The 25,134-nt window shown below is 40.6% G+C and overlaps 1 protein-coding gene across 3 annotated transcripts in view; it reads left to right on the plus strand.

Annotated features, from left to right (window-relative positions):
• The window catches only part of LOC134219374 (adipokinetic hormone/corazonin-related peptide receptor variant I), a 337,296-nt gene that overhangs the window by 254,970 nt on the left and 57,192 nt on the right, over window positions 1-25,134 (plus strand). For all 3 annotated transcript variants that reach the window (XM_062698093.1, XM_062698094.1, XM_062698095.1), the window contains exon 4: window positions 10,303-10,504. In XM_062698093.1, coding sequence (XP_062554077.1) covers window positions 10,303-10,504 — 202 coding nt within the window. The remainder of the gene's footprint in view (window positions 1-10,302; window positions 10,505-25,134) is intronic.

The following is a 25,134-nucleotide window of genomic DNA, read 5'->3' on the forward strand; positions in this document are numbered from 1 at the left end:
TAGGAATTTCCGTCCATTTCCATTTCCGATCGTTGCCCGAGCTTGGTTTTGTTACTGCGCACCATCTGCTGAATATTTGTTTCCGAAACTTTCCCGTCTATATTCGTCAAAAGTAGAGCTAATGGTTCTTCGGTCTCCACTGGATCTGATAAATGTGACGATTAATCCGAAACAAATGAAATTCACGTGCACGAATAATTTACTCTGTTTCCACTTTGCAGTTGAGATGAAGAAGGTGTAGAATGATGAGCTACAGCATTGAAAGAAGCATTCGTAGAATTTGAAGCAAGTGTTGTCATGTCCATGTCAACTTTACAATTCAATTTTTCGGTTTCTATATAGGGTAAATGACGGCTTTGGCAGGTTTTGTTCTATTATTGTCAGGAGGGTTTTTCTTGACCAAACAAATTTTATGAAATTTTTGCACAATATTCTTTGATATGTAAAGAATGTTGAGGCCAAATTTGAGCATAATTAGTTATAGAAATGGGGCCCTCCTTAGCCGTGCGGTAAGACGCGCGGCTACAAAGCAAGACCATGCTGAGGGTGGCTGGGTTCGATTCCCGGTGCCGGTCTAGGCAATTTTCGGATTGGAAATTGTCTCGACTTCCCTGGGCATAAACGTATCATCGTGCATGATATACGAATGCAAAAATGGTAACTTGGCTTTGAAACCTCGCAGTGAATAACTGTGGAAGTGCTTAATGAACACTAAGCTGCGAGGCGGCTCTGTCCTAGTGTGGGGTTGTAATGCCAATAAGAAGAAGAAGAAGAAGATAGTTGTAGAAAACCCCCCTGACAATAATAGAACAAAACCTGCCAAAGCCGTCATTCTCCCTACATCGTGGATCTTGATTCAGGAGCAGGAACAGTCTGAACGGTTTTTCGCATGGCGCATATCCATCCACTTAATAGATTCCGTAAAACACTCAGAAGAATAGAAGAGAGAGGAGATACTGCATCAGTCTTGTTTTTGTCCAGTCCAACACAATCCGAGAAGTCGAAGCTCCGATGCGACTTCTGGAAAAAGTTTAGAGTATGAGTGACGATGATGGAAATTCAACACGGAATATATAGGAAATAAAATTTAAAATGCGTTTTTAAAATTCATAACAATATTTAGATAAAAACTATCTGGTATGCTGGATTAGACTAGATAAGCTTTGCAATTAACATAAAAATTTCAAAATGGAAAATTTTCATGTAAAGGTGCTTATTTAATAAATTATTAAATTTCTACTATCAAAAGTAAATTAATATTTAATTAAAGAGTTTTACATTTTTTTTTAGTATTTTAAATTTAATTTCCTATACTTCACCATGCTAAATTTCAGTGATGTCACTCATGTTTGTATGTATGCACGGCAGCTTCGACTTCGCCAATCAGCCTTCAGGAAATTTGGTTGAGTCGGAGTAAAGTCGGATCGTTTGTTGGCAAGTTGTACGACTGTCGGACGGACGGTATAGAAGTGGCAAAGTTGGTCGGATGAAATCAAAACAGTTTGATTTTGCTCCAATTTGTGATGAGTGGAGTCAAATGTTGTACAACCAAATTTGTACTGTTGCTTTCAATTCTTCTGGTGGAATACCCAGGAGCAGAAAGTGATTTTTGCGATAATACTTATAATATGCGATAATAATAATAATTATTACAGAATAACAATAATATAATATTATACCTGTGCGTCGCCGCCGGTGATTTTCTTGCGCCGGCGCCGTTTGAAAATTGACAAAGTATGCTCGGTCAAACATATTTTGTTCTAAAACTGCCTGACAATTTAATTATTCAAAAAATGTCCCACATTTTTCTTCGAAAATTTATGGAAATGCTCCTGTAACGCCAATACAAATTCCTTCAAAAATTTCAAAGTCAGAGATTTTATGAAAAATTCCATATGAACTTCATTTGAAAATACCTCCACTATCTGGATACTTTTTTTTGGGTTTTTTTCAGCGGGAAATTCTGTGATTGAGTAGGTAATGTTTGTTGAGTTGGAGAAGTAATTTAAAATAAGTTTTAGAAGATTTGCTGGATGAACTCCAGAGAGAACTTTTATAGAACTTCTCAGAGGCATTGATTGCGGAATTACTGATAGAATTTCCATATCTTAAAAAATCCGGGGGAGTTTTCGGAAGAATTCACGATTGAAATTTTGAAGCAACTTTTAGTGGAATTCATCGACAGATTCTCAGAAAAAATCAAAAGAAAAATGCGGAAGAGTTCCTGAAGGAGCTTCTGAAGGAATCTCTGGAGGAACTTCCGGAAGAATTTCTGGAGGAACTTCCGGATGAATTCCGGAAGGAGCTTCCGCTTGAATTCCAGGTGGAACTTCTGGAGCAATTCATGGAGAAGCTTCTTGAGGAATTCCAGGATGAACTTTCTGAGGAATTCATGGAGGAACTTCCGGAGGAATTCCGGGAGGAACTTCGGAATTTCTGGAAAAACTTCGTAATTCGAAGAGGAACTTTGGAATTCGGGGAAGAACTTCTGGAGAAAATCGTAAGGGAACTTCCGGAGGATTTCCTTGAGGAATTTACAGAAGAACTCTGGAAGGAATTTCCGGAGGAACTCCGGGAAAACCATCTGGAGGAATTCTGGGAAGAACATCCGGAGGAATTCCCGGAGGAACTTCCGGAGGAATTCCGGGAGAAACTTCCAGAGGAATTCCGGGAGGAACTTCCGGAAAATTCCGGGAGGAACTTTTGGAGGAACTTTCGGAGGAATTCCGGGAAGAACTTTCGGAGGAATTCTGGGAGCAACTTGAACTTGGAACTTTGGAGGAATTCCGGGAGGAACTTCCGAAGGAATTCCGGTAGAAACTTCTGCACGAATTCCAGGATTAACTTCCGGAGTAATTCTTGGAGGAGCTTCGGGTGAAATTCCGGGAAGAACTTCCTTGAACTTGGAACTCTGGAGGAATTCCAGGAGGCACTTCCACAGGAACTTCCCGAGGAATTTCGGGAGGAACTTCAGGAGGAATCCCGGGAAGAGCTGTTGGAGGAAATCTGGGAGGAACTTGAACTGTGAACTTCGGGGGAATCCCGGGAGGCACTTCTCGAGTAATTTCGGGAGATGTTCTGGAGGAATTACGGGAAGAACTTATGGAGAAACTCAGGGAGGAGCTTCCGGAGCAATTCCAGGAGGAGCTTCCGGAGTAATTTTCGGAGGATCTTCCTGAGGAATCCCTGGAGGAACTTCCGGAGAAATTCTTGGAGGAACTTGAACCTGGAACAGTCCAATTCTATTTTCTAGAGGAACTGCCAGAGCAATTACGAGAGGAACTTCAGGAGGAATTCCGGGAGGAACTTTCGGAGGAGCTCAGGGAGGATCTTCCGGATTAATTCTGGGAGGAACTTATGGAGGAATTTAGGGAAAGCTTCCGGAGAAATTCCTGTAGGAAATTCGGGACAAATTCCGGAAGGAACTTCTGGAAGAAGTCCAGGAGGAACTTCCGGAGAAATTCCGGGATGAGCATCCGGAGAAATTCATGTATGGACTGTGAAAACCCGATTCCAATACAATTACAAATCCACTTCCAATCCAATCACAATCAAATACAATTTCAACTCTGAACAAATTTCAATCGCATTCCAATCCATCATCACTAATATTCCGATAACATGCCATTCACGTATCAATAAAATTCAATTCAATCCACAACCAATCTAGTTCTAATCTCATTCCAATTTAAATCCAATCTAATTGCACTCCAATCCAATTCCATTCCAATTCAATTCATCCAATTCAGTATTCGTGAAAAAGCACCAAATACATCAGCATATACAGAAAGAAAATGACTAAATATTACGTGTGTTGGAGTTTTGGTTGTACCAACTGTTCGTCAGACGGTTGTACAAAGTGAATTGGTCGCACAAACTTCAAAGATGTACAACATGTCGGAGCGTGTGTGGGGGGCTCCACCCCAGTACCCCGAATCCCAGTACCCCGAATGGGACAGTGCCCCGAAAGTCATTACCCCGAATGGGACACTACCCCGAAATCCATTACCCCGAAAGGCAATTATCCCGAAAACATTTAGAATCTATAGTATTCTATTATTATGTTTAACACCAACAAATATCGATGAATCGCAACAGTTTTTAACCAACCAGTTTAACCAACGGTTTTAATTTTTCTTCTAATTAGCTTTAACTGTCATTCCTGTCATTATGACCTGGAAAACTACTATTCTACGAAATGGAGTAAGAGATCCTTTTTTTTCAACAGAACGCATTTTCCCGGTATAAGGCGAACAGAGGAGATGATGCCTTGTTTTAATGAACGAGTTTGCCCGGTATAAGGCATACAGGGTAAATATGATCTTTTTTTAATAAACGCGTTTGCCCGGTATAAGACAGAAAGGGGAGATGACGACTTCTTTAAATGGACAAGTGTGCCCGGTATAAAACAGACAGAGGAGATAATGCCTTATTTAAATGGACGGGGTTGCCCGGTATAAGGCACACCGAGGAAATTATTCCTCGTTTAAATGAACACGTTGGCCCGGTATAAGGCAGACAGAGAAGATGATGCCTTCTTTAAATGGACGCGTTTGCCCGGTATAAGGCAGACAGAGGAGATGATGCCTTCTTTAAATGGACGCGTTTGCCCGGTATAAGGCAGACAGAGGAGATGATGCCTTCTTTAAATAGACGCGTTTGCCCGGTATAAGACAGACAGACAGACAGATGCCTTGTTTAAATGAACGCGTTTGCCCGGTATAAGGCAGACATAGGAGATGATACCACCTTTTAATGAACGTGCTTATACCTCGATAAGGCACACAGAGGAAATACTGGAAAAAAGGAACGTCTGCTCGATAGAAGGCGAAACGAGATGATGCCTTCTTTAAGTCAACGCAACTTCCCGAAGACCAACAAGATCTCCCTCTCTCTCACTCTCATACACAAACTCTCACTCACTCACTTCCTCTGTCTCACTAATTATTACTCATTCACCCACTCTCATTCATTCACCCACTTTTACTCACTTAACCACTCTTACTCACTCATCCACTTTTACTCATTCATTTACTCTCAATCATTCGCTCTCTCTTTCTCGGTCACTCTTACTCACACACTCTTACTCGTTTACTCTTACTCGCTCACTCACATACTCTTACTCGCTCACTCACACACTCACTCTTACTCACCCATTCACCCCCTCGTCGATTTTGAGATTTAGACCACGCTTCATCCAGAATCCGTTGCTTTTACTACAGCGACCAAGGAACAACTTCTAGGGGAAGTGGGGGTAGCACGCCCATAGGGGTTAAAACGCGCCACCTCTGAATAAGGTTAAATATCCCCATTTTGATTATTTTCAATAGTCTATACGATAAAGCAATGAAAAATATTGCCATTGGATACATATATTTCATGATTTTTCTCTAGTTATACATGAAAAACTCGAAAAAACGATTTTTGCGTGTTTTGATGCAATTCTAGCTCGGTGGAATTTAGTCTTTCTATCGCTGTTATACATTGATAAATTAATAATTGAGCCATGAGCCATGCTGCTTACTCGTGTTCTTTATGTTCCACACGAAATCGTCGTCAAAAATGGTTTTAAGGTTCAAATGTCATCCATCAAATCGACTTCTTTTTCTTGCTGTTCGCTTCTTTTTTTTGCGGAGAGCCTACTCATTCGCTCAGATCTGATTTTGAACAAAGTACACAAACATTTCATAAGGTATCAAACTCTATATATTTCCACAAAATATTAACGTCCTTTTCAATACCTGTACAGCGCATAGATTATGGCGATATGCATAAACAACTTCAAAAATGCATCTGAGATTGATTTGATGTGCATCCTTCTCCTAATTACACAATTTTCTACATGTATTTTACATGAATGTAAAATTATGATGCAGTTGACTACCTTCTCAAATGTTCGTCAAGATTCAATGGATTGTTTACATGACCATATGATCGGTCTTCTCTCTGTGTACATGAAAAGTGATGCCGGTTTAGCAGCACTATAATATCAACACTTGAATTATGAAAAAATAAATAACCTGCGTTGCTTATGAATGCTTGCGTTTTCACAGTTCTAGCTCACATCCAATATTTAGTGTCAATATATAGCATGAAAAGCAACATTTTCATAGATTATTGCTTGATGTTTACGTAAATATTCGAGAAAACAAGCATAATATATAGAACAAATCAACACGCAACACTGAACGATGATTTTCGAGTATCTGCAAAGTATAAGAGAGCGTGAGAGTAAATCGACGGTTTCCCCTCCTGGAAAAATATTTTTTCAACTTTGCAATATTTTCAGCAAAATGCAGTTTTTTTTCAAATAATATTACGAAATTCATCCAAATGAAGCATCCCACGGATGTATTGAAGTCATCACTATGTGTTGATGTAGTTTTAACACGAGAATGCTTCCCCGATTCAGCTGGGGAATGCATTTTCTCCTCGGTGGGCGGATCTTTTCCTGGGGGTGGTATAAGCACGTGGCTGGTTTTCTTGTCAATGACTGGATTACGGTAATTTGAGCCTTAAAACGATTTTATGGGCCTTCAAACTTCTGAGGTCGGTGTGGGGCATTACGCCCATGCTCATTTCGTATGACCGAAACAGCTGAAACATTCGGTTAATTGCCTTAATGTAGGCAATTAAAATGAAAATCAGTACGATAAGCACATGCGCGTTTTAACCCATCCACTGGCGCATCTCACCCCGCATGGTTTCAAAATCATTTTTTCAGGTGCTTTTTAAAATCAAATTTCTGTGCAATAAAATGGACAATTAGATATCTGTTATCGGTAGTCAGTCGCAGATATGCTGTTCTTCAGTATGCGCTGATGAAAACTGGCTGAAATGGTGGTTTTCATTGATAAAATGGCATTTTCCTTAACGTGGGCGTCCTACCCCCAGTTCCCTACCTTGTTGCCCTAGTAGGCATACTGACGTGGACTGCAATTGCCTTCAACTCTCTGCATTGTGCATGGAAACGTGCTGCATAGGGGAACTGGGGGTAGGACGCCCACGTTAAGGAAAATGCCATTTTATCAATGAAAACCATTTCAGCCAGTTTTCATCAGCGCATACTAAAGAACAGCATATCTGCGACTGACTACCGATGACAGATATCTAATTGTACAATTAATTGCACAGAAATTTGATTTTTAAAAGCACCTGAAAAATATTGATTTTGAAACCATGCGGGTGAGATGCGCCAGTGGATGGGTTAAAACGCGCATGTGTTTATCGTACTGATTTTCATTTTAATTGCCTACATTAAGGCAATTAACTGAATGTTTCAGCTGTTTCGGTCATACGAAATGAGTATGGGCGTAATGCCCCACACCGACCTCAAAAGTTTGAAGGCCCATCAAATCGTTTTAAGACCAATTTTGACGACGATTTCGTGTGGAACATAAAGAACACGAGTAAGCAGCATGGCTCATGGCTCAATTTTCAATTTACCAATGAATAACAGCGATAGAAAGACTAAATTTCACCGAGCTAGAATTGCATCAAAACACGCAAAAATCATTTTTTCGAGTTTTTCATGTGTAATTAGAGAAAAATCATGAAATATATGTATCCAATGGCAATATTTTTCATTGATTCATCGTATAGGCTATTTAAAATAATCACAATGGGGATATTTAACCTTATTCAGGGGTGGCGCGTTTTAACCCCTATGGGCGTGTTACCCCCACTTCCCCTAACCTCTCCCTGCCATTCAGGAATCTTGAAAAGTGCCATACGAAGTGGAACGGGATCTTACGGAGTAAGAATACTTAGTTCCATACTGCATTAAAACAGTTTCAGTTCCAATTATTGTTCATTCATATGGAATTTGTTTGGGTAACATTTTTTTCATTGAAATGAAGTATTAACTTGAAATAATGACTAATTCGGGGTACTGGCTCATTCGGGGTAGTGTCCCATTAGGGGTAATGGCATTCGGGGTAGTGACTCATTCGGGGTTGTGGAATTCGGGGTAGTGGCCTTCGGGGTAATGGCATTATGGGTAATGGAATTATGGGTAGTGTCGTAGAGTCGTGTGGGGCCCCTTACTCACAACGTATGGCTGTTCTACCGTTACTTCGAGACGGCAAACTTTGCAGATCATTTTGGCTTTTTCTCAATTAATGAACACGATATCGAATTTCTTTTCGCTGATTAATCGAAAGCGTTACTATTGGAGTCTCCTGGATCTTGATTTTGACAGATCTGAAAATTTAAACACTCAAGGCAATGCGCTAGACGAATTAATGAGTGATGTTGAACAACTGGATGATGATTTTGCTTTTGATGAAAATGTAGAAAATCAGTAGAATTGCTTGTGAGTTAGATTTAGTTTTAAGAGGAAGTTAATAAATAAAATTTATTGTGACAATTTAACAATAAAAATTGTGTTTTATTTAGTAGTACATTCATCCTTGAAGTATAAAAAATAAAAACAAATCATAAACTTAGTTAAAGATGTTGATATGTGTTCAGTAAAAATAATGGAAACATATTTAAAAATAATTTAAATTTCGACTAGTTGAATGATTTATTTTTACGGAAAATATTTCCTAGGGGGCAGATAAGTTTGTGTAGGGGGAGAAGGGGAAGGTTTGGTAGACATATAATTCTTCACCAAAATACCTGATTGATAAAACAATACTCGTATGCACCCATATTTAACAAAATGGGAGGGGGTGAGGTCTTGTCTAGGAGAGAAGGGGCTTCCATATCTACATCTCCTATTTCATTTTATGCACTGTAACTTATTCTAGTTTTGCATTTGACCTGCCCCTAAAATTAAAAACAAACGTTCATGTTTATTGTTCAGCAATACGTAGCTCGTTAACGGATTAAATACCAGTTACACCTTTCAGATGCGTTGAACATACATAAATATTACCAACTTGGAGTATGACGTGGAATGGAAAATGACATTTGTGTGTGGTTTCCGTTTTGAATGGAGTGCTCTTGAAATCGTGATTACATTTAGTTTTGGATTCCTCAAGGTTTGTCCTTAATGGTTTATTATGGGTAGTTAGTTTGTCTGCCCTGCTTCATTATCCATATGGGAACATGTATCTGAAAACAAACGACAGGGTCTTCTTCGCAAACAATAACAAACTTTGATCTATCAGTTTAACGTACTGCTTAATTACTCAATATGAGTTTTACGAGTTCTTACTTGCCCGAGGTAGTTTTCCTGTTTGTGAAGAGTCGATATATGACCAATTTGATTGCTCTCTGTGGTTGTCCTGTTTGCTGCCCAAATTAGAGTCTGATTGCCTACTGCATCAAAATTTGAAAACATGCTTCTGTCAGGCATGTACATATCTATATACATGTACATATCAAAGATGATTAAAATTGTGTTCCGTTCCACTTTTTATTTCGAAATTTTAGGTTTAATTTTGAGAAAAATCAACATATTTTTACAACTTAAATTTAAGATAAATGTATATCTTAATTAATATAACATTAAGATATACATTTTTCTTAAATTTAAATTGTAAAAATATGTTGATTTTTCTCAAAATTGAGCATAAAAAAAAATGAAATTTGTAAGTTTAAACTACGATGCAAGATCTACTCATATTCTTTGTAATGAGATAACAATACCTGAAATCGGATGTAAGATGGCAAAAATACGGCCAAAAACTTTTGCCTATATTTTACGAGAGTGAACCCAAACTTTTGGCCGGGAGTGTAAATCACGTATAGGAAAAACTTCTGTTTTTCCGAGAATAAACATTATTGAATTTGATACGCTTTATCAATCCAATGTTCTATATAAGACATTAAATGTTGAGATGTAGAACAGTTTTGGCTTCTTCATCAAGAGACAAGCATTATTTCTATTAACAAAATATACATTTACAATCAACTTATACCAATTAAACATTCACATTTGTAGAGCGCATCTTCGTTGAAAAAGAGGATAAGCGGTTTTCTTTCTCTGCAACCAGTTTTGCCGAATTTATTTCTTTATTTATTTCATCAACCTACTCGTTCGTAGAAAATTTAAATGTTTTTTCCCCATCGGTTTATGATTATTAGATCGACTTACCAGAATCAAAATCAGTTTCCTATTACAAATAAAAAGGACGTGGAATAGAACTAATTTCCAGTGACAATTTTGTTTCAAAACAACAATAAAAGAAACTTCCGCCCAAGAAGCTCATTATTCTCATAATCTTCCTACCGATAAAATCAGCCCACCCACAGCGAAGAATATGTACACCGCTATCTGTTTTTAAAATCATTTTCGTCAGGAGCGAAATAACCGTGTGCTGTTTTTTTTTTGCTTTCCATTTTCCTCCCCAGAGCATCATCTTCCGTGTTCAACACCACCCAAACTTCCCGGGCTTCACGCAGTGCGTGACGTTTGGGTTTTTCACGACGCCCGCCATGGAGACGGCCTACAATCTGTTCTGCGTTGTGGCGATGTACTTCATGCCCCTGATGGTCATCAGTGCGGCGTACACCGTTATCCTGTGTGAAATCTCCAACCGATCGCGAGAGAAAGGTTAGTCCGTATTTTGCTTTTTTTTCTCGTCTAGATGAGCCGTTTGAGAGTGATTTACCGGTCTGATTCGAGGAAACACGGGTTGAGTGAAACTTTATTGTTATACCTAGTTGGGAGGCCGAAAATTTTCCTGCTATTTTATAATCAGACAACTCCATTGTTCAACGTTGAAAAAAAACAAAGGGTGAATAAAACTATAGGAATAATGATCATCCATTTGAAATTTGTTTTGATAGGCTTATGTTTGCAGAATTGGCAATAATTGAAACTGCTGATAGGTTGTGATCAGCCAATATGTAGTAAATGATGATGAAATTGTTTGTCTGAATTCCTAAAATTCTTCGAAAATGTGTCCTACGTTTTATTGGCACAAATGCTACAGATTTTCAATTCCGGACACGATGAAATGGAAGACCATTCAGGGCCATAAACGTCGAAAACAATTTGTGTTGGCAACCAAAATGGCATTCCTTCGCCAGAAAGCTATCGTTTCACATTATCCTCATTCACGCAACACGTCCTGATCCCGTCACGTCCGTAGGGTTACCATGCCTGAGCTGACAGGAAAGAGAACTTTAGTCGAACAAAAACATAAGAAAGCTTCGTAGCTGGGAGTGTGAGCCCACGTTGAATAATGAATGAGATCACTACTGAGTTTGTCTTTATGAGGATATTTTGCAAGACTGTGCAAAAACACAGAACTTTGGTTTACCTGAATTTTAAATGAAGCGCATTCTTCGTGTATGATGAAGGCTGATGTGTAGAATTGAAGCCGGGTTGATTATCGGTCATCTAGATAAAAGTACAGCACAGGGATATGACTTACAGATGTGTATAGCCAATCGAACGAGAAAAGTGGATTTGTGATGATAAAGCAAAAATAATACGCTGCGAATCGACATATGTATCTCATTGATTTTATTTTTTATATTCATGGTCTTAATAAGTTGGAGTGGCTCTTCGTGCACTACTGCTTCTTGTTTATTTTTGTAAATGGTACAATCAGAGTCATAGCGTGGATTCTCAGAGCCCTTGGCGAAATCTTTATTGAGCACCCCTGTTTTACGAAGGAAAAAATTACAGTATTTTACATTTAAAGAACAATTTCAACCTTAACCTTAAAGAAATAAGAATAAAAGGTTTATTCGATTATAAATATTTCAAATAATAGTTAATACGATAATATGGCGTGTGAAGTACAGCTCCTTAGATTTTTTGAGATTTTTCAAAATTTAAGACCATTTATAGCATATGCTATCAAATACGCTCATATCGGTAGAGAGGACTTTTTCCGTCCTGTAATCAGTAGGGAGAGCCTTCACTCCGCCACCAGCGACATCGGCCTACAAACTAGTGATTTTCACTGCTGCCAGAGGGATGGCCATCAGAAGCACCTACTTTGCACGAAAGAACATCCGAAAGCACACCTGGAGACCCAAATGGTGAAACTTGCAACCAGATAGACCATGTTTTGGTGGATGGGTGCCATTTCTCGGATGTTATCGATGTGCGGACATTCAGAGCAGAGGTCCGAACATTGACTCTGATCACTACCTCGGTGTCAGTAAAATACGATCACGGTTGTCAACTGTATCGAACGAAAGATCACAGCGAACGATGCGTTACAATATCCAGCGATTGTCGGCGGAAGGAGTATCGGCTGAGTACCACCAGAAGTTCGACGAATGGATAAGTGTAATCAACGTTAGCGACAACCTGAACGATCTATGGGAGTAAATCTATGGAGCAGTGATGGTTCGATGCAGAAGCTGGATGTTGGTATCGGGCTTTGAAATGTGTCAATTGTTTGAAAATGAATAAAGAACGTAAAATGAATCTAAACGTAAACCTCGGAGCAATTATTCCTGAGTGTTAAGTTTATGTAAGGTTTCAATGAATAGCATCCAAGTTCCAGTAAAAATGTGAATAATTTAGATATTTTGTATTTGAATATTGCTGGTTTGCCTACAAACTACGTTGCATTGCGTAAAATTGTAGAAGAACGTCCACTTTGAGTATTTCTATCTGAAACTCATATTGTAAACTTTAGTACTCCGGGATATAGTGTTGCTGCTGGTCTATCACATACGAGACACACTGGTGGAGTTGCTATTTATGTCAAAGAATCAGTTCAGTTCAAGCTTCAATTAAACGAAGTTTGCTATGGAAATTGGTTCTTAGGTATTGCAATTGTACGTGCCATGAATTCGGGGTATTTTATATCACTCTCCAAGTTCCAATGACCACCATTTTTTTTTTAATTTTTGAAAACTGGTTAGAGTTGTTTAAAGATCCTAGTAAATTAAAAGTAATTGCTGGGGATTTTAATATCAATTGGTGAGACAATTCAAATTCGAATCATTTGAAGCGATTAGTTAACTTTTTAATTCAAACATAAAGTAAATGAATATACGTGTAGTACCGGTAACACTGGGTTGATACCTTTTCGTGGTGTGTTACGGGGTAAGTTCTTCCATAGTCGCATTGCAGGATACTGGCAAATACTGACTCTACGAATACCATCCTAATATACAACTCCATGGTACTTATTTCTTCTCTCCCTAGTAACGGTACAGATAAGGAACAGTAATTTTAATGATTTTGTCATTTTTGTTTTAGATTGAAATTAAGGACTCTCCCACCTAGATTCCTGATAGAAATCTGGACAAAGAATTCAAAGGAAACATAGGAAACATTAGTATCATTAAATCCAGTCTACGAAGTATACCGCAGCAATGCCATGGTTTCGTGTTTCTACGAATATATTATGTTTTATCACATTTCATTATATCGCTTTTCATATTTTTTACATTTTTAAATTTTTAATTTTTTTTTTACATTTTCATATGTCTTATTTAATATTTTTATTTTCATATTTTACACTTTCACATTTCACAATAATAAAACATTTTGTATCTTCAAATTTTCATGTTATTATGTTTTTTATTTCTTCCTATTTTTTTTATCATATTTTCATATTTCTTTAAATTTCACAGTAGTATTTAGTTGAACAGAAGCTAGTAACTTTGAATAATTCAAACAGCTGGTACAATCTAGACCTTTTACGTCTTAAACGTAAAAGAGATAAATTGTACGAAAAAAAAATTAACTCGGGATTTGTGGGATTTTTGAAAGTTGCCGTCTTCTATAAAGTTGTTCGAGGATTGGAAACCACTATGTCGAAAACCTGTCTAGCTTAGAAATCTCGCTTAACTTTTCAAAAGGACCTAAGTAACTTTTTTTTCATGAATTAATTTGAATACTGCAATCAATAGCTTTCATGTTGTACTGTTGATTGCGCTATTCAAATTAATTCATGAAAAAAATGTTACTTAGGTCCTTTTGAAAAGTTAAGCGAGAAATCATCCCCAAGGTGGCGCTACTCTGTATAAGAGATCAGTTCGGTTCGATATCACGGGATCTGTGAGATTTAGAAAATTGTCATCTTCTACAAAGTGGTTCGAGGAATGGAAACCTATATGTTGAGAAACGGAATAATTTAGAACTCATCCGCAAGGAGGTGCTACTGTATATGCGAGATCAGGTCTTCGATATCTTGGGATTTGTGGAATTTAAAAAGTTTCCGTCTCTTATAAAGTTGTTCGAGGATTGGAAACCACTATGTCGAGAACCTGCTCTTAGCAACTCCTATCCTTACCTCCCCGTGGTGCTGGCCGGGATACGAGCAACCTTAGGGAAGATCTGGTAACCAACCCCGGTGGGACCTATGGTCGTATGCTAATAGGGAAGGGAGGGTTTCTCCTCTCCGGAGGTGCAAATCTTATTGAGCGTCTGTTCACCATGTTAGGACCGGCTCACAACAGCGTCTGTTCTCCATGTTAGTAAAACTGTGCACCATGCTCCACCGGAAATAAAAGGAATGGTCCTCCGGAAATTTAAAGGGTTTTGTGTCAGGCCCTGCAAGCCAGCCTTTAAAAAACTTACGCAGCGAATAATCAACAAGAAAGTACGGAACGGAACCATCGGCGAAGACCACTGCGACGAAAAGGCACTAGTGATTGGAAACTCGGTTCGTGGAACTGTAAATCTCTCAACTTCATCGAGAGCACACGCTTACTCGCCGATGTGCTCAAGGACCGTGGATTCGGCATCGTAGTGCTGCAGGAGGTTTGTTGGAAGGGATCAATGGTGCGAACGTTTAGAGGTAATCATACCATCTACCAGAGCTGCGGCAACACACACGAGCTGGGAACAGCTTTCATAGTGATGGGCGATATGCAAAGGCGTGTGATCGGGTGGTGGCCGATCAATGAAAGAATGTGCAGGTTGAGGATCAAAGGCCGGTTCTTCAACTTCAGCATAATCAACGTCCATAGCCCACACTCCGGAAGCACTGATGATGATAAGGACGCATTCTACGCGCAGCTGGAACGTGAGTACGACAGCTGCCCAAGCCAATGTAGCCCAAATCATCATAGGAAATTTGAACGCTCAGGTTGGCCAAGAGGAGGTGTTTAGACCGACTATTGGGAAGTTCAGCGCTCACTGGCTGACGAACGAAAACGGCCTACGACTAATTGAATTCGCCGCCTCCAAGAATATGACCATTCGCAGCACCTACTTCCAACACAGCCTTCCGTATCGGAGATCACCACTGCAAACAGAATCACAAATCGACCACGTTCTGATTGATGGACGGCACTTCTCCGACATTATCGACGTCAGAACATATCGTGGCGCTAACATCGACTCTGACCACTATCTGGTGATGGTTAAACTGCGCCCAAAACTATCCGTCATCAACAATGTTCAGCGTTGCCGGAAGAGGGTGAGCTCGATTGGGCCTGAGCTCGATTGGAACTGCTGGAATACAGTTAAAGCAGCCATTAACGACGCAGCGGAGAACAACGTCGGGTATGTGGGACGAAGTCGACGGAATGATTGGTTCGACGAAGAGTGCAGACAGATTCTGGAGGAGAAAGACGCAGCGCGAGTGGTCGCGCTGCAGCAAGGTACCCGCCAGAACGTGGAAAGTTATAGACGGAAGCGGAGACAGCAGACTCGCCTTTTTCAGAGAAGAAACGCCGCCTGGAAGAAGCGGAGTGCGAGGAGATGGAACGGCTGTGCCGTTCTCAAGAAACACGCAATTTCTACCAGAAGCTCAACGCATCCCGCAAAAGCTTCGTGCCGCGAGCCGAAATGTGCCGGGATAAGGTTGGGAGCATCTTGACGGACGAACGTGTGGTTAGCGAAAGGTGGAAGCAGCACTACGAGGAACATTTGAATGGCGCTGAGAGTACAGGCAGTGAAAGTCAAGGCAGCGGAGGAGATGACTATGTCAGTTCAGCGGACGATGGAAGCCAACCAGCCCCCACCTTGAGGGAAGATGCCATCCAACAGCTAAAGACCAATAAAGCAGCTGGTAAGGATGGTATCGGAGCTGAGCTCATCAAGATGGGCCCGGAAAAGCTAGCCACTTGCCCGCACAAATTGGTAATCAGAATCTGGAAAACTGAACAGCTACCAGAGGAGTGGAAGGAAGGGGTTATATGCCCCATCTACAAGAAAGGCGACAAGCTGCAGTGTAAGAACTTTCGAGCGATCACCATCCTTAATGCCGCCTACAAAGTGATATCCCAGAACCTCTTCATTCGTCTGTCACCATTAGTGAACGAGTTCGTGGGAAGTTATCAAGCCGGCTTCGTTGACGAGCGCTCGACAGATCTTTACTGTACGGTAAATCCTTCAAAAATGCCGTGAATACCAGGTCCCAACGCACCATCTGTTCGTTGATTTCAAGGCGGCATACGACAGTATAGACCGCGTAGAGCTATGGAAAATTATGGACGAGAACAGCTTCCCTGGGAAGCTTACCAGACTGATCAAAGCAACGGTGGATGGTGTGCAAAACTGTGTGAAGATTTCGGGCGAACACTCCAGTTCGTTCGAATCGCGCCGGGGACTAAGACAACGTGATGGACTTTCGTGCCTGTTGTTCAACATTGCGCTAGAAGGTGTCATGCGGAGAGCCGGGTGTAACAGCCGGGGTACGATTTTCAACAGATCCAGTCAATTTATTTGCTTCGCGGATGACATGGACATTGTCGGCCGAACATTTGCAAAGGTGGCAGAACTGTACACCCGCCTGAAACGTGAAGCAACTAAAGTTGGACTGGTGGTGAATGCGTCAAAGACAAAGTACATGCTTGTGGGCGGAACCGAGCGCGACAGGGCCCGCCTGGGAAGCAGTGTTACGATAGACGGGGATACCTTCGAGGTGGTCGAGGAATTCGTCTACCTCGGATCCTTGCTAACGGCTGACAACAACGTTAGTCGTGAAATACGAAGGCGCATCATCTGTGGAAGTCGGGCCTACTACGGTCTCCAGAAGAAACTGCGGTCGAAAAAGATTCGCCACCGCACCAAATGTGTCATGTACAAGACGCTTATAAGACCGGTTGTCCTCTACGGACATGAAACATGGACAATGCTCGAGGAGGACTTGCAAGCACTCGGAGTATTCGAGAGACGGGTGCTTAGGACCATCTTTGGCGGTGTGCAAGAAGACGGTGTGTGGCGGCGAAGAATGAACCATGAGACGGCGTGGAGCGCAGCGAGCGAGATGGGCAGACCAGGTGCAGAACGACTTGGCGAGCATGGGGCGTATCCGAGGATGGAGAGATGCGGCCTCGAACCGTGCATTGTGGCGTCAAATTGTTGATTCAGTGTTATCTGTTTAGATGTTAACTAAATAAATAAATAAATAATAATAAATAATATGACCCCAGGCCACTTTGAGTGGCTGCCATTTTTTTAGTTTTCAGCCGATTTTCCTAATTTTTTGTAGTTTGATAAAACTCGCTATATGCGCTACAGTGTACTTTTTTCAAAAAACTTACGTTGTCTGTGCTCTGGGGTCAAATTGACAACTATCTTAATGTTTGGCCAATTTTGAATTTTTGGGGCTCTTTCGAAAGATAATTTAATCATCTTTGAGGTCGTTACTAAAAATTTACTATGGGTGGGCGGGTACATCGCGGGGGAGGGTTTTCGTAAAAAAGGACACAAAAACAGTGACTTTTCATGCTTATTTTACTTATATCTGAATATCCTACCCATTTTGAACTGCACCTTTTCAAAAAGGTTATGCAGGAAGACAAGAGGAATTGATTAGTTTAGAGCTTGATCGCTAGGTGGTGGTATACAGTAATATCCCGATTTTATCACTCCCCTGGTGAATTTTGGGGTGATAAAACAGCGTGTGTGACAAAATTGAAAAAAAAATATTGTCATTTTTTTTTATATCATTCCACAAATATGAATCATTTTATGCCTTAAAAAGCCCAAATGCGTGAATGGTACCCGTTATTTCTTGTCGAAATTGCTTACAGAATATTTCCCAGGTACTCAGAAGTCGTTCGTAATAAACTACAGTCGGTGAAAGTTATTTCATGAAAATCAATGTTGTTTTTGGTATTATTTACGAAAATAAAAAGAATGACAAAATTTTTTGGGGTGACAAAATCGGGACGTGATAAAATCGGGGGTAGACAAAATCGGGGGTAGACAAAATCGGGGAGTAATTCCGATATATGGAATTTTCCTCATTGTAAGTATTCTTATCGAACAATTTTAAAATTTTTAAAGATGACGTCTTTAACAAAGTTTGTCTGGTAGGAATGGACTGTCATGGGACGGAATAAATAATTAGGAAATTTACAAATAGGCGGCGCTAGTGTACTAGCAATATTCTTGCATGTTTGAAATATTGTTTTAGCTTGAGATCCCTCATACCTACACCCAAGTTGTATTCGGCAACATTGTTCAGGATGTCCAGGACTACAAAGTGATGCTCAATATATAGGCGATGGTGAGCTGTTATATTTGAGTATATTGTTCCATGTGAGATCTGATATATTTTGGTTTGTAGCGTTTTTGACAAACATGAATGTTATGGTACAGTTAATCAAAAGTTTTCTTTGTATTCAACCTGCTCCAGCGATGCTGCAGATAATATAATGTGTTCACAGAATATGTTTTAGGTCATCCAAGAAAACCCTGGAGTTAAGGCCTTTGTGTCTACATGCGTAGCCAAAGATCAGCCAATTTTCCGCCTATTAGTAAAATTCTCAATTATTACTTCCGTCACAAGACAGTCCATTCCCACTAGACGACCGTTGATCAAGACGCCATTTTAACAAATTTTAAATTTGCGCGATAAGAATATTTGCACTGAGGAGAATTCTATATATTGGAATTACTTGAGTAGTCTAAAATAATGAATACAAATATACCACCACCTGGCGGCCAAGTTCTAAACTTATCAACGCCTCATGCCAAAGCACACGCCTTCCTGCAAAACATTTTTTAAAAAAGGTGCAGTTCAAATGGGTAGGATTTTCGGATCTAACTAAAATATTCATGCAAAATTACTGTTTTTGCACCCTTGTTCACTAAAACCCCTCCCCGCGATGTAGTCGCCCACCAATAGTCAATCTTTGGTAACGAACTGAAAGATGATTGAATTATCTTTCGAAACAGCCCCAAAAATCCAAAATCGGCCAAACATTAAAAAAGTTATAGCAATTTCAATTTGGGGTCAATTTGACCCCAGAGCACAGACAACGTAAGTTTTTTTGAGCACAGACAGAAGGTTAACGGCAACATGTTAACGATAAAAAAAACTCAGTGTAAACAACATGTCTTTAATTATCCGTATTGTGTGGCACGACTTTTTTCATTTCTTAATCAAATAATATCTAAATAAAACTGGAACAGATTATTAAGGTAAGGTAAGGAGTTTACAAAGTCAATTTAACATTAAAAGTATATTTTTGTCTTTTTTTAGCCACTTTCAATTATGATACGTTGGAAATCCTTTTAGACGACCCATTCAAATTTATTCTTCTTCCACAAACATTACAACAAACAAACATAATTAAAGCTATCTACCATGGGATAAATTTAATATTCAATTCAATAAAATCAACAGGATCTTGCAATGTTTTGATTCGACTTCAAAAGGGAAACAATATCTGCTGGTATCGCAAAAATAGAAACAACCGAACTCTGTAGTTTTAACAGTTTAATCGGTTTTATTTGACAGCTTCCGGTCAAATTTTTCAAACCGATTTTCGGTTATTGATATTTTGTGTAAACCGAGTTTTTTTCGGTTAGTTTGACAAGTGGAAGGTAGAGTAAATTTTAAGAACACTAGGTTTCTTTTACTTGAACCGAGCGGACAACCGAGTGTTCAGCAGATAATAACTCCGTTCAAATTCAACGGATTTACTCAGCTCAGCCAGTCTTTACGGATTTTCAAGCAATCATCTGGAATCTATCACCAAATTCCTATAGTTTTAGGAACCGAGGTTATTTTTTGTAGAGTGGCCATGGTTTCGGGTACCTTCCGGGGAGTACTAGGGTTATCTCCCTCCCGGAGAAAATGGCCACTTGCAGATCGGCTACGAAATCCATCTAGGGACATGTCAAACTTCATGATTTCACAAAAGAAGTTCACTGGAGTACATTTCGGGGATTTTCGATCCAATTGGCTACCCTCCGGGTACTTCCAGCGCCTGATTCCCTTGGACAAGTGGCCACTTTTCGTTTAATCTTGGAACCCATCTTGCGACACGATTTGATTTTGCAAAACAAGTACTACACTAGAGTACATTTTGGCGATTTTCGATCAGGTACTTCCAGGGCCTGGTTCCTTTAGGGAAGCGGTCAATTATCGTTCAATCCTGGAACCCATCTTGCGACATTCCAATCTTCGTGATTTTATAAAATAATAATTTTATTTTATTTTTGCCAATATGCATTCTGAAATATCTCTATAGGTAGTGTTTACGAAAGATGATGAGCTCGATGGAGCACCTCCTTGAGCCTGCTAGAGTACAGTTAGAGCAGCCATTATTGACGTAGTGGAGAGCAACGCGTAGTGTATGTAGGAAGAAGTCGACGGAACGATTGGTTTGAACTCTGACAGATTTTGAAGAGTGCTGACAGATTTTGTAGGAGAAGGACGCTTGGCAGTGAGCAGCTTTATGAAGTTAATGTTGAAAATATGAGAAGACGAGGAATTGCCTGCGCCCTCATTTGCCAACACAGGGCACTCTACCAATTACAGAGGAATAACCCTCCTCAATTCGGCGTACAAATTCAAGTCCCTTGTTTTGTTCAACAGATCTGACCACCTGAAGAGTTCTTCGTCGGCGAATACCAGGCAAGTTTTTGTGAGGGCCGATCAACGACGAATCAAATATTTGCCTTGGGACAAATCTTTGATAAATTCCGGGAGTACAACTTGCAGACACATCACCCGTTTATTGATTTCAAGGCAGCGTACGATTCAGTAAAACGAAATGAATTATGGCAAATTATGCTCGAACATGATTTTCCGGTTGAACTGATACTGTTGATTTGTGGTAAAAGTTGCCGATGAAATTTGAACTTCATTAGTAACCTTAAATGGATTGAAGCAGGGTGATGCACTCTCGAATTTACTGTTCAATATAGCAAGATGCAAAGAAGCGGTACCAGATTATCAGGATGGATCGTCGTGCCGTGGAAGATGCTTTTATGCCTTTCAAGAGGAAGACCGCGAAGATTGGACACACGATCAATATGTACCAGCAATACTGAGTACATGACCGCTGGCAATCAACTTGGGTTCATTAGTGGTGTTGGTAGTGAAGTGGTGCTGGATGGTGAAAAATTTGAAGTTGTGGAAGAATTTGTGTACCTTGGAACTCTAGTGATGTGCGATAACGATTATCCGTGAGATGAAAAGGCGTATTGTAACTGCGAATATGGCTTGTTATGGAATTTGCAATCAGTATAGGTCCTGTAGTCTGCGACAAAAACGAAATTTGGGCTGTATACTACTCTGATTCTTCCGGTAGCTTCATACGGCCTCGTAGTAGTCAAGCGTAGGGTGCTGCGGACAACACTCGGTGGTAAACAGGAGAATAGCATCTGTCGGCGTCGCATGAATCACGAGTTGTACCAGGTGTATGAAGGGCTGGATATTGTTAAGTGCAGACTACGATGCGTTGGACACGCTTAAGGTCACTCCTGACGGAATCCAATTTTCAAAGTACTCGCGTTTTCAAGGGCACACCATTTGATACGGAAGCAACACACAACTGTCATTTTTATTTTTTCACGCATGCTGCGACGCAGCAAAGCTGAAAAAAAAATGACAGTTGTGCGTTGCTTCCGTATCGAATGGTGTGCCCTTGAAAACGCGAGTACTTTGAAAATTGGATTCCGTCAGGAGTGACCTTAATACGCACCAGCAATACCGAAGATTCAGTAGAGAATCTGAAAAAGATCGTTGGCTTCGTGAAAGGCCGCGTACATGATAGCTTTTTGCAGTAGCAGAGGACCTCATGGGCCCATAACTAACTTTCTATCTTGATAATGCAACAACTTACAACTCTGAGTAGAGAATTTTGAGACATAGGCCTGTTTTCTTAGAAAACTTTTGTTTTATGCTTGCCCGTTACTTTGATAATAAAGGTAAACGATTCGATAACATAAATTTGCGTTCGTGAATGCTGGGAGCATTTCGAGACGAACACTCTTGAGAAAATGATTCTGTCCATAAAATAACGAATTTTTGAAGTAATTCCAGAGAGTGACTCGTACTTTTATCACAAAGTACTTTATCATGTATTTCAATGGGGTTTTTGCTAAAATGTTTCCAAAGGGGAAGTGTAGCAGTCAGGAAAAGTGTAAATAATTTTTTCATAAAGTTTATTATAATTAAGGTAGATTGTAAGCATTTCCGTCTTTCAATCGTCAATAAATTGTACATATTTGTCCCTCGACGTATGCAAACGGGCACTATCAATCAGCCAAGCTCTCCAAGGTCGAAGCCATTTGTTTTCTGGAAAAGGTGGGAAAGGGATAGCAGCGCAACTATCTTGTCAAATTATCAATCGTGCCGATAAAGTCACGATTGTACACAAAGGGGTCGGGAAATGACGTACTTCCGGTTGTGTCCGAGTCCCACTGAGGATTCATAGACTCGATCATTTCGTCCGTGACTTTAAGTAAAGTTAGTAAAGTTAGAAGTGTTCGTGTTTGTTAGTTAGTGTTTCGTTTGCCAAAAGTAGGTCTTATTAGTGACGTTAAATGTAATTGATTAATTAAATAATTATTCGTTCAACAGTAGGTTAAAGTTAAGTGTGCGGTGTGAAATTGTGAGCGATAGTGGAAATCAAAGCCAAGATAGAAGGTCGCCAGGAGCATCGACCCCACCCTGCATGGAGTGCGGCGTCCGAGGAGGGCGTCGCGGAGGGATTTTGCCAGTCTTAGACTGAGGACCCGTGAAAGTGCTATTAAAGCAAAATCGAGTAATCGCGAGTTGGAGTGGAAAGCCCACCAACCGCTCAAGTCTATCGTCATCCGTGAAAAGTGTGCGTGAGCCCTTTTTCGCCCCCACATAAATTCCCTCCAAATACCCGGAGTGCAGAATGACGAGAAACTGAACTTCCGATAATCCGTGACGTCACATAACCTGTAAAGCACAGAGCACGTGAGAGTAGAAGATAGGATAGAGAAAACCGCACCCAAGCTAGTGATAGACAATAGAACAATCACCAACATATAAACAGAGATGATTAACCCCCTCCCCTTCCTCTGAGTTTGTGTACGTAGTACTGTAAGCTAAATACCCCGTGGATGTACTAATACAGCTTTGATAATGCGTGTCCTAGCCATTATTTAATTGTATTTAACGTCAGTCCGGTCTGTTGTAGTTTTCGGTTTCGTCCTCTATGTGTTGAATTTGATTGAGTATGTTGTTTTGCTTCCAACTTTGTGGGAGACGAATAGATGAACCGAGAGAGTCGACCGATGATGATAGGCGCACTCACACTTAGAGTGTATTAGGTCTGGTGGGCTCTCGCCGTTTCTCTGAGTGGCATCGGTGCTGTAAAGCATGCTGCGATAGATAGGGTGATACCGTTTTGATAAAGATTTGTTCGTAGCCAGTTGGAAAGATCCATAAATCCTATCTGGGAAATAAATGGACTCGCCCTTTGGGAGTCTCATCCGGGCAAATTAACTTGGGCCGTGGTCTCCCTTGTGGAGTGGCGCTTATGCCACGTGCTTTTATGTACGGATCGCTCCATGCCGGTTGCAGAAGGGTCATTTGGCCGAAACCCATTCGACTGAAATCCATTTGGCCGAATGTCACTAGGCCGAACAACCCATTAGGCTGAAATCCATCTGGCCGAAAGTCATTTGGTCAAACACATTTTATTATGTATTCAGACTAAGGCCGAAGTGGCCTGTGGGGTATATAAGAGTCTTCTCCATCCGGCTCGGTCCATGGCTACACGTCGTCAACCACGCAGTCTACGGAAGGTCCGCAGTCGTCCGATTTTCGCGGTGTGAATGATGGATGATTCTCCCAACAGCTCATGCAACTCGTGGTTCATTCGCCTCCTCCGCGTACCGTCCGCCATCTGCACCCCACCACATGTAGATGGTACGCAGCACTTTCCTTTCGAAAACTCCAAGTGCGCGTTGGTCAAACGGATCATCCGGCCGAATAGGACATTTGGCCGAACATGACAGATGGAAGTTAGTTATGGGCCCATGAATAACTCGTCGTCTTATCTCTAGCATTTCGATGTTCTCCTCCAACTAAATCCTCGACGATACTTCCTCAGGTCCTCTTCTACTGCAAAAAGCTATCGTGTACGAGGCCTTTCACGAAGCCTACGGCCTTTTCCTGCTTCTCTACTGAATATTATCTTCGGTTGGTGCTCTTCCGACATACGAACAACGAGCCCACTGTAGTCTGCCGTGTTGTATAAGCTTAACAATATCCAGCCCTTTATACACCTGATTCATGCGACGCTGGCAGATGCTATTCTCCTATTTGCCGTATCGTCAGCAGCATCCTACACTTGAATACTCCGAAAGCTCTCCGATCAGCCTACTTTAAGGTGAAGGTGGGTTGAGTACCAAAACAAAGCTTTGAAAGTATTGGTACAATAAAAACTGTCATGTACTGTAGTAGTATTGGTGTCGTATTTATAAAAAACAAAGAATATTGGTAGGGTGGTTCAAAAACAACCCAGTCCAACCACGCTCACTCGATTCCGTCCCATGCTTCGAGTGTCCTCCAAAAACCGATTTGAACAAAAACTGGTTGAGCGCAATCCGTATCAAGTTTATATGAAAACTAGTAAGGGAAACTGAACCTTTTATTACGCTGTTTAAAGTGCCTCCCCTCCAAACCCTGGCGAAAAGAGAACCCGCATAGCTGAAAGCAACATTCCAGAAACTTCATTGAACGAAAACCGCATCGCAGGAAAGATCCTTTGATTTCGTAACGCAAAAATAGCATTTTATACCAAACTCACCCCCATGTTACACTTTTTGTTTGAAGCATCTGCCCCTGGTGCGATAGATATCACAGACAAATTCTGGGTACATATTTTGTTGAATTGCACGTTTCACTGATGCCTTCTGAGAAGCCTAATTATCATGCTAAAGATTCGCAACCTCGATTAATATCGACTCCCAACTATTGGAACGACCATTCAATATGGTTGTCTATGGAGTTAAAGCTCTTGAATATTTCTTTCAGTCATATGATCTCCCCCCTCGCCATCGCCCAATGACGGAGTGCCAGAATCAGAATA

The sequence above is a fragment of the Armigeres subalbatus genome, chromosome 3, assembly GCF_024139115.2.
Source record: "Armigeres subalbatus isolate Guangzhou_Male chromosome 3, GZ_Asu_2, whole genome shotgun sequence".
Taxonomy (NCBI): domain Eukaryota; kingdom Metazoa; phylum Arthropoda; class Insecta; order Diptera; family Culicidae; genus Armigeres; species Armigeres subalbatus.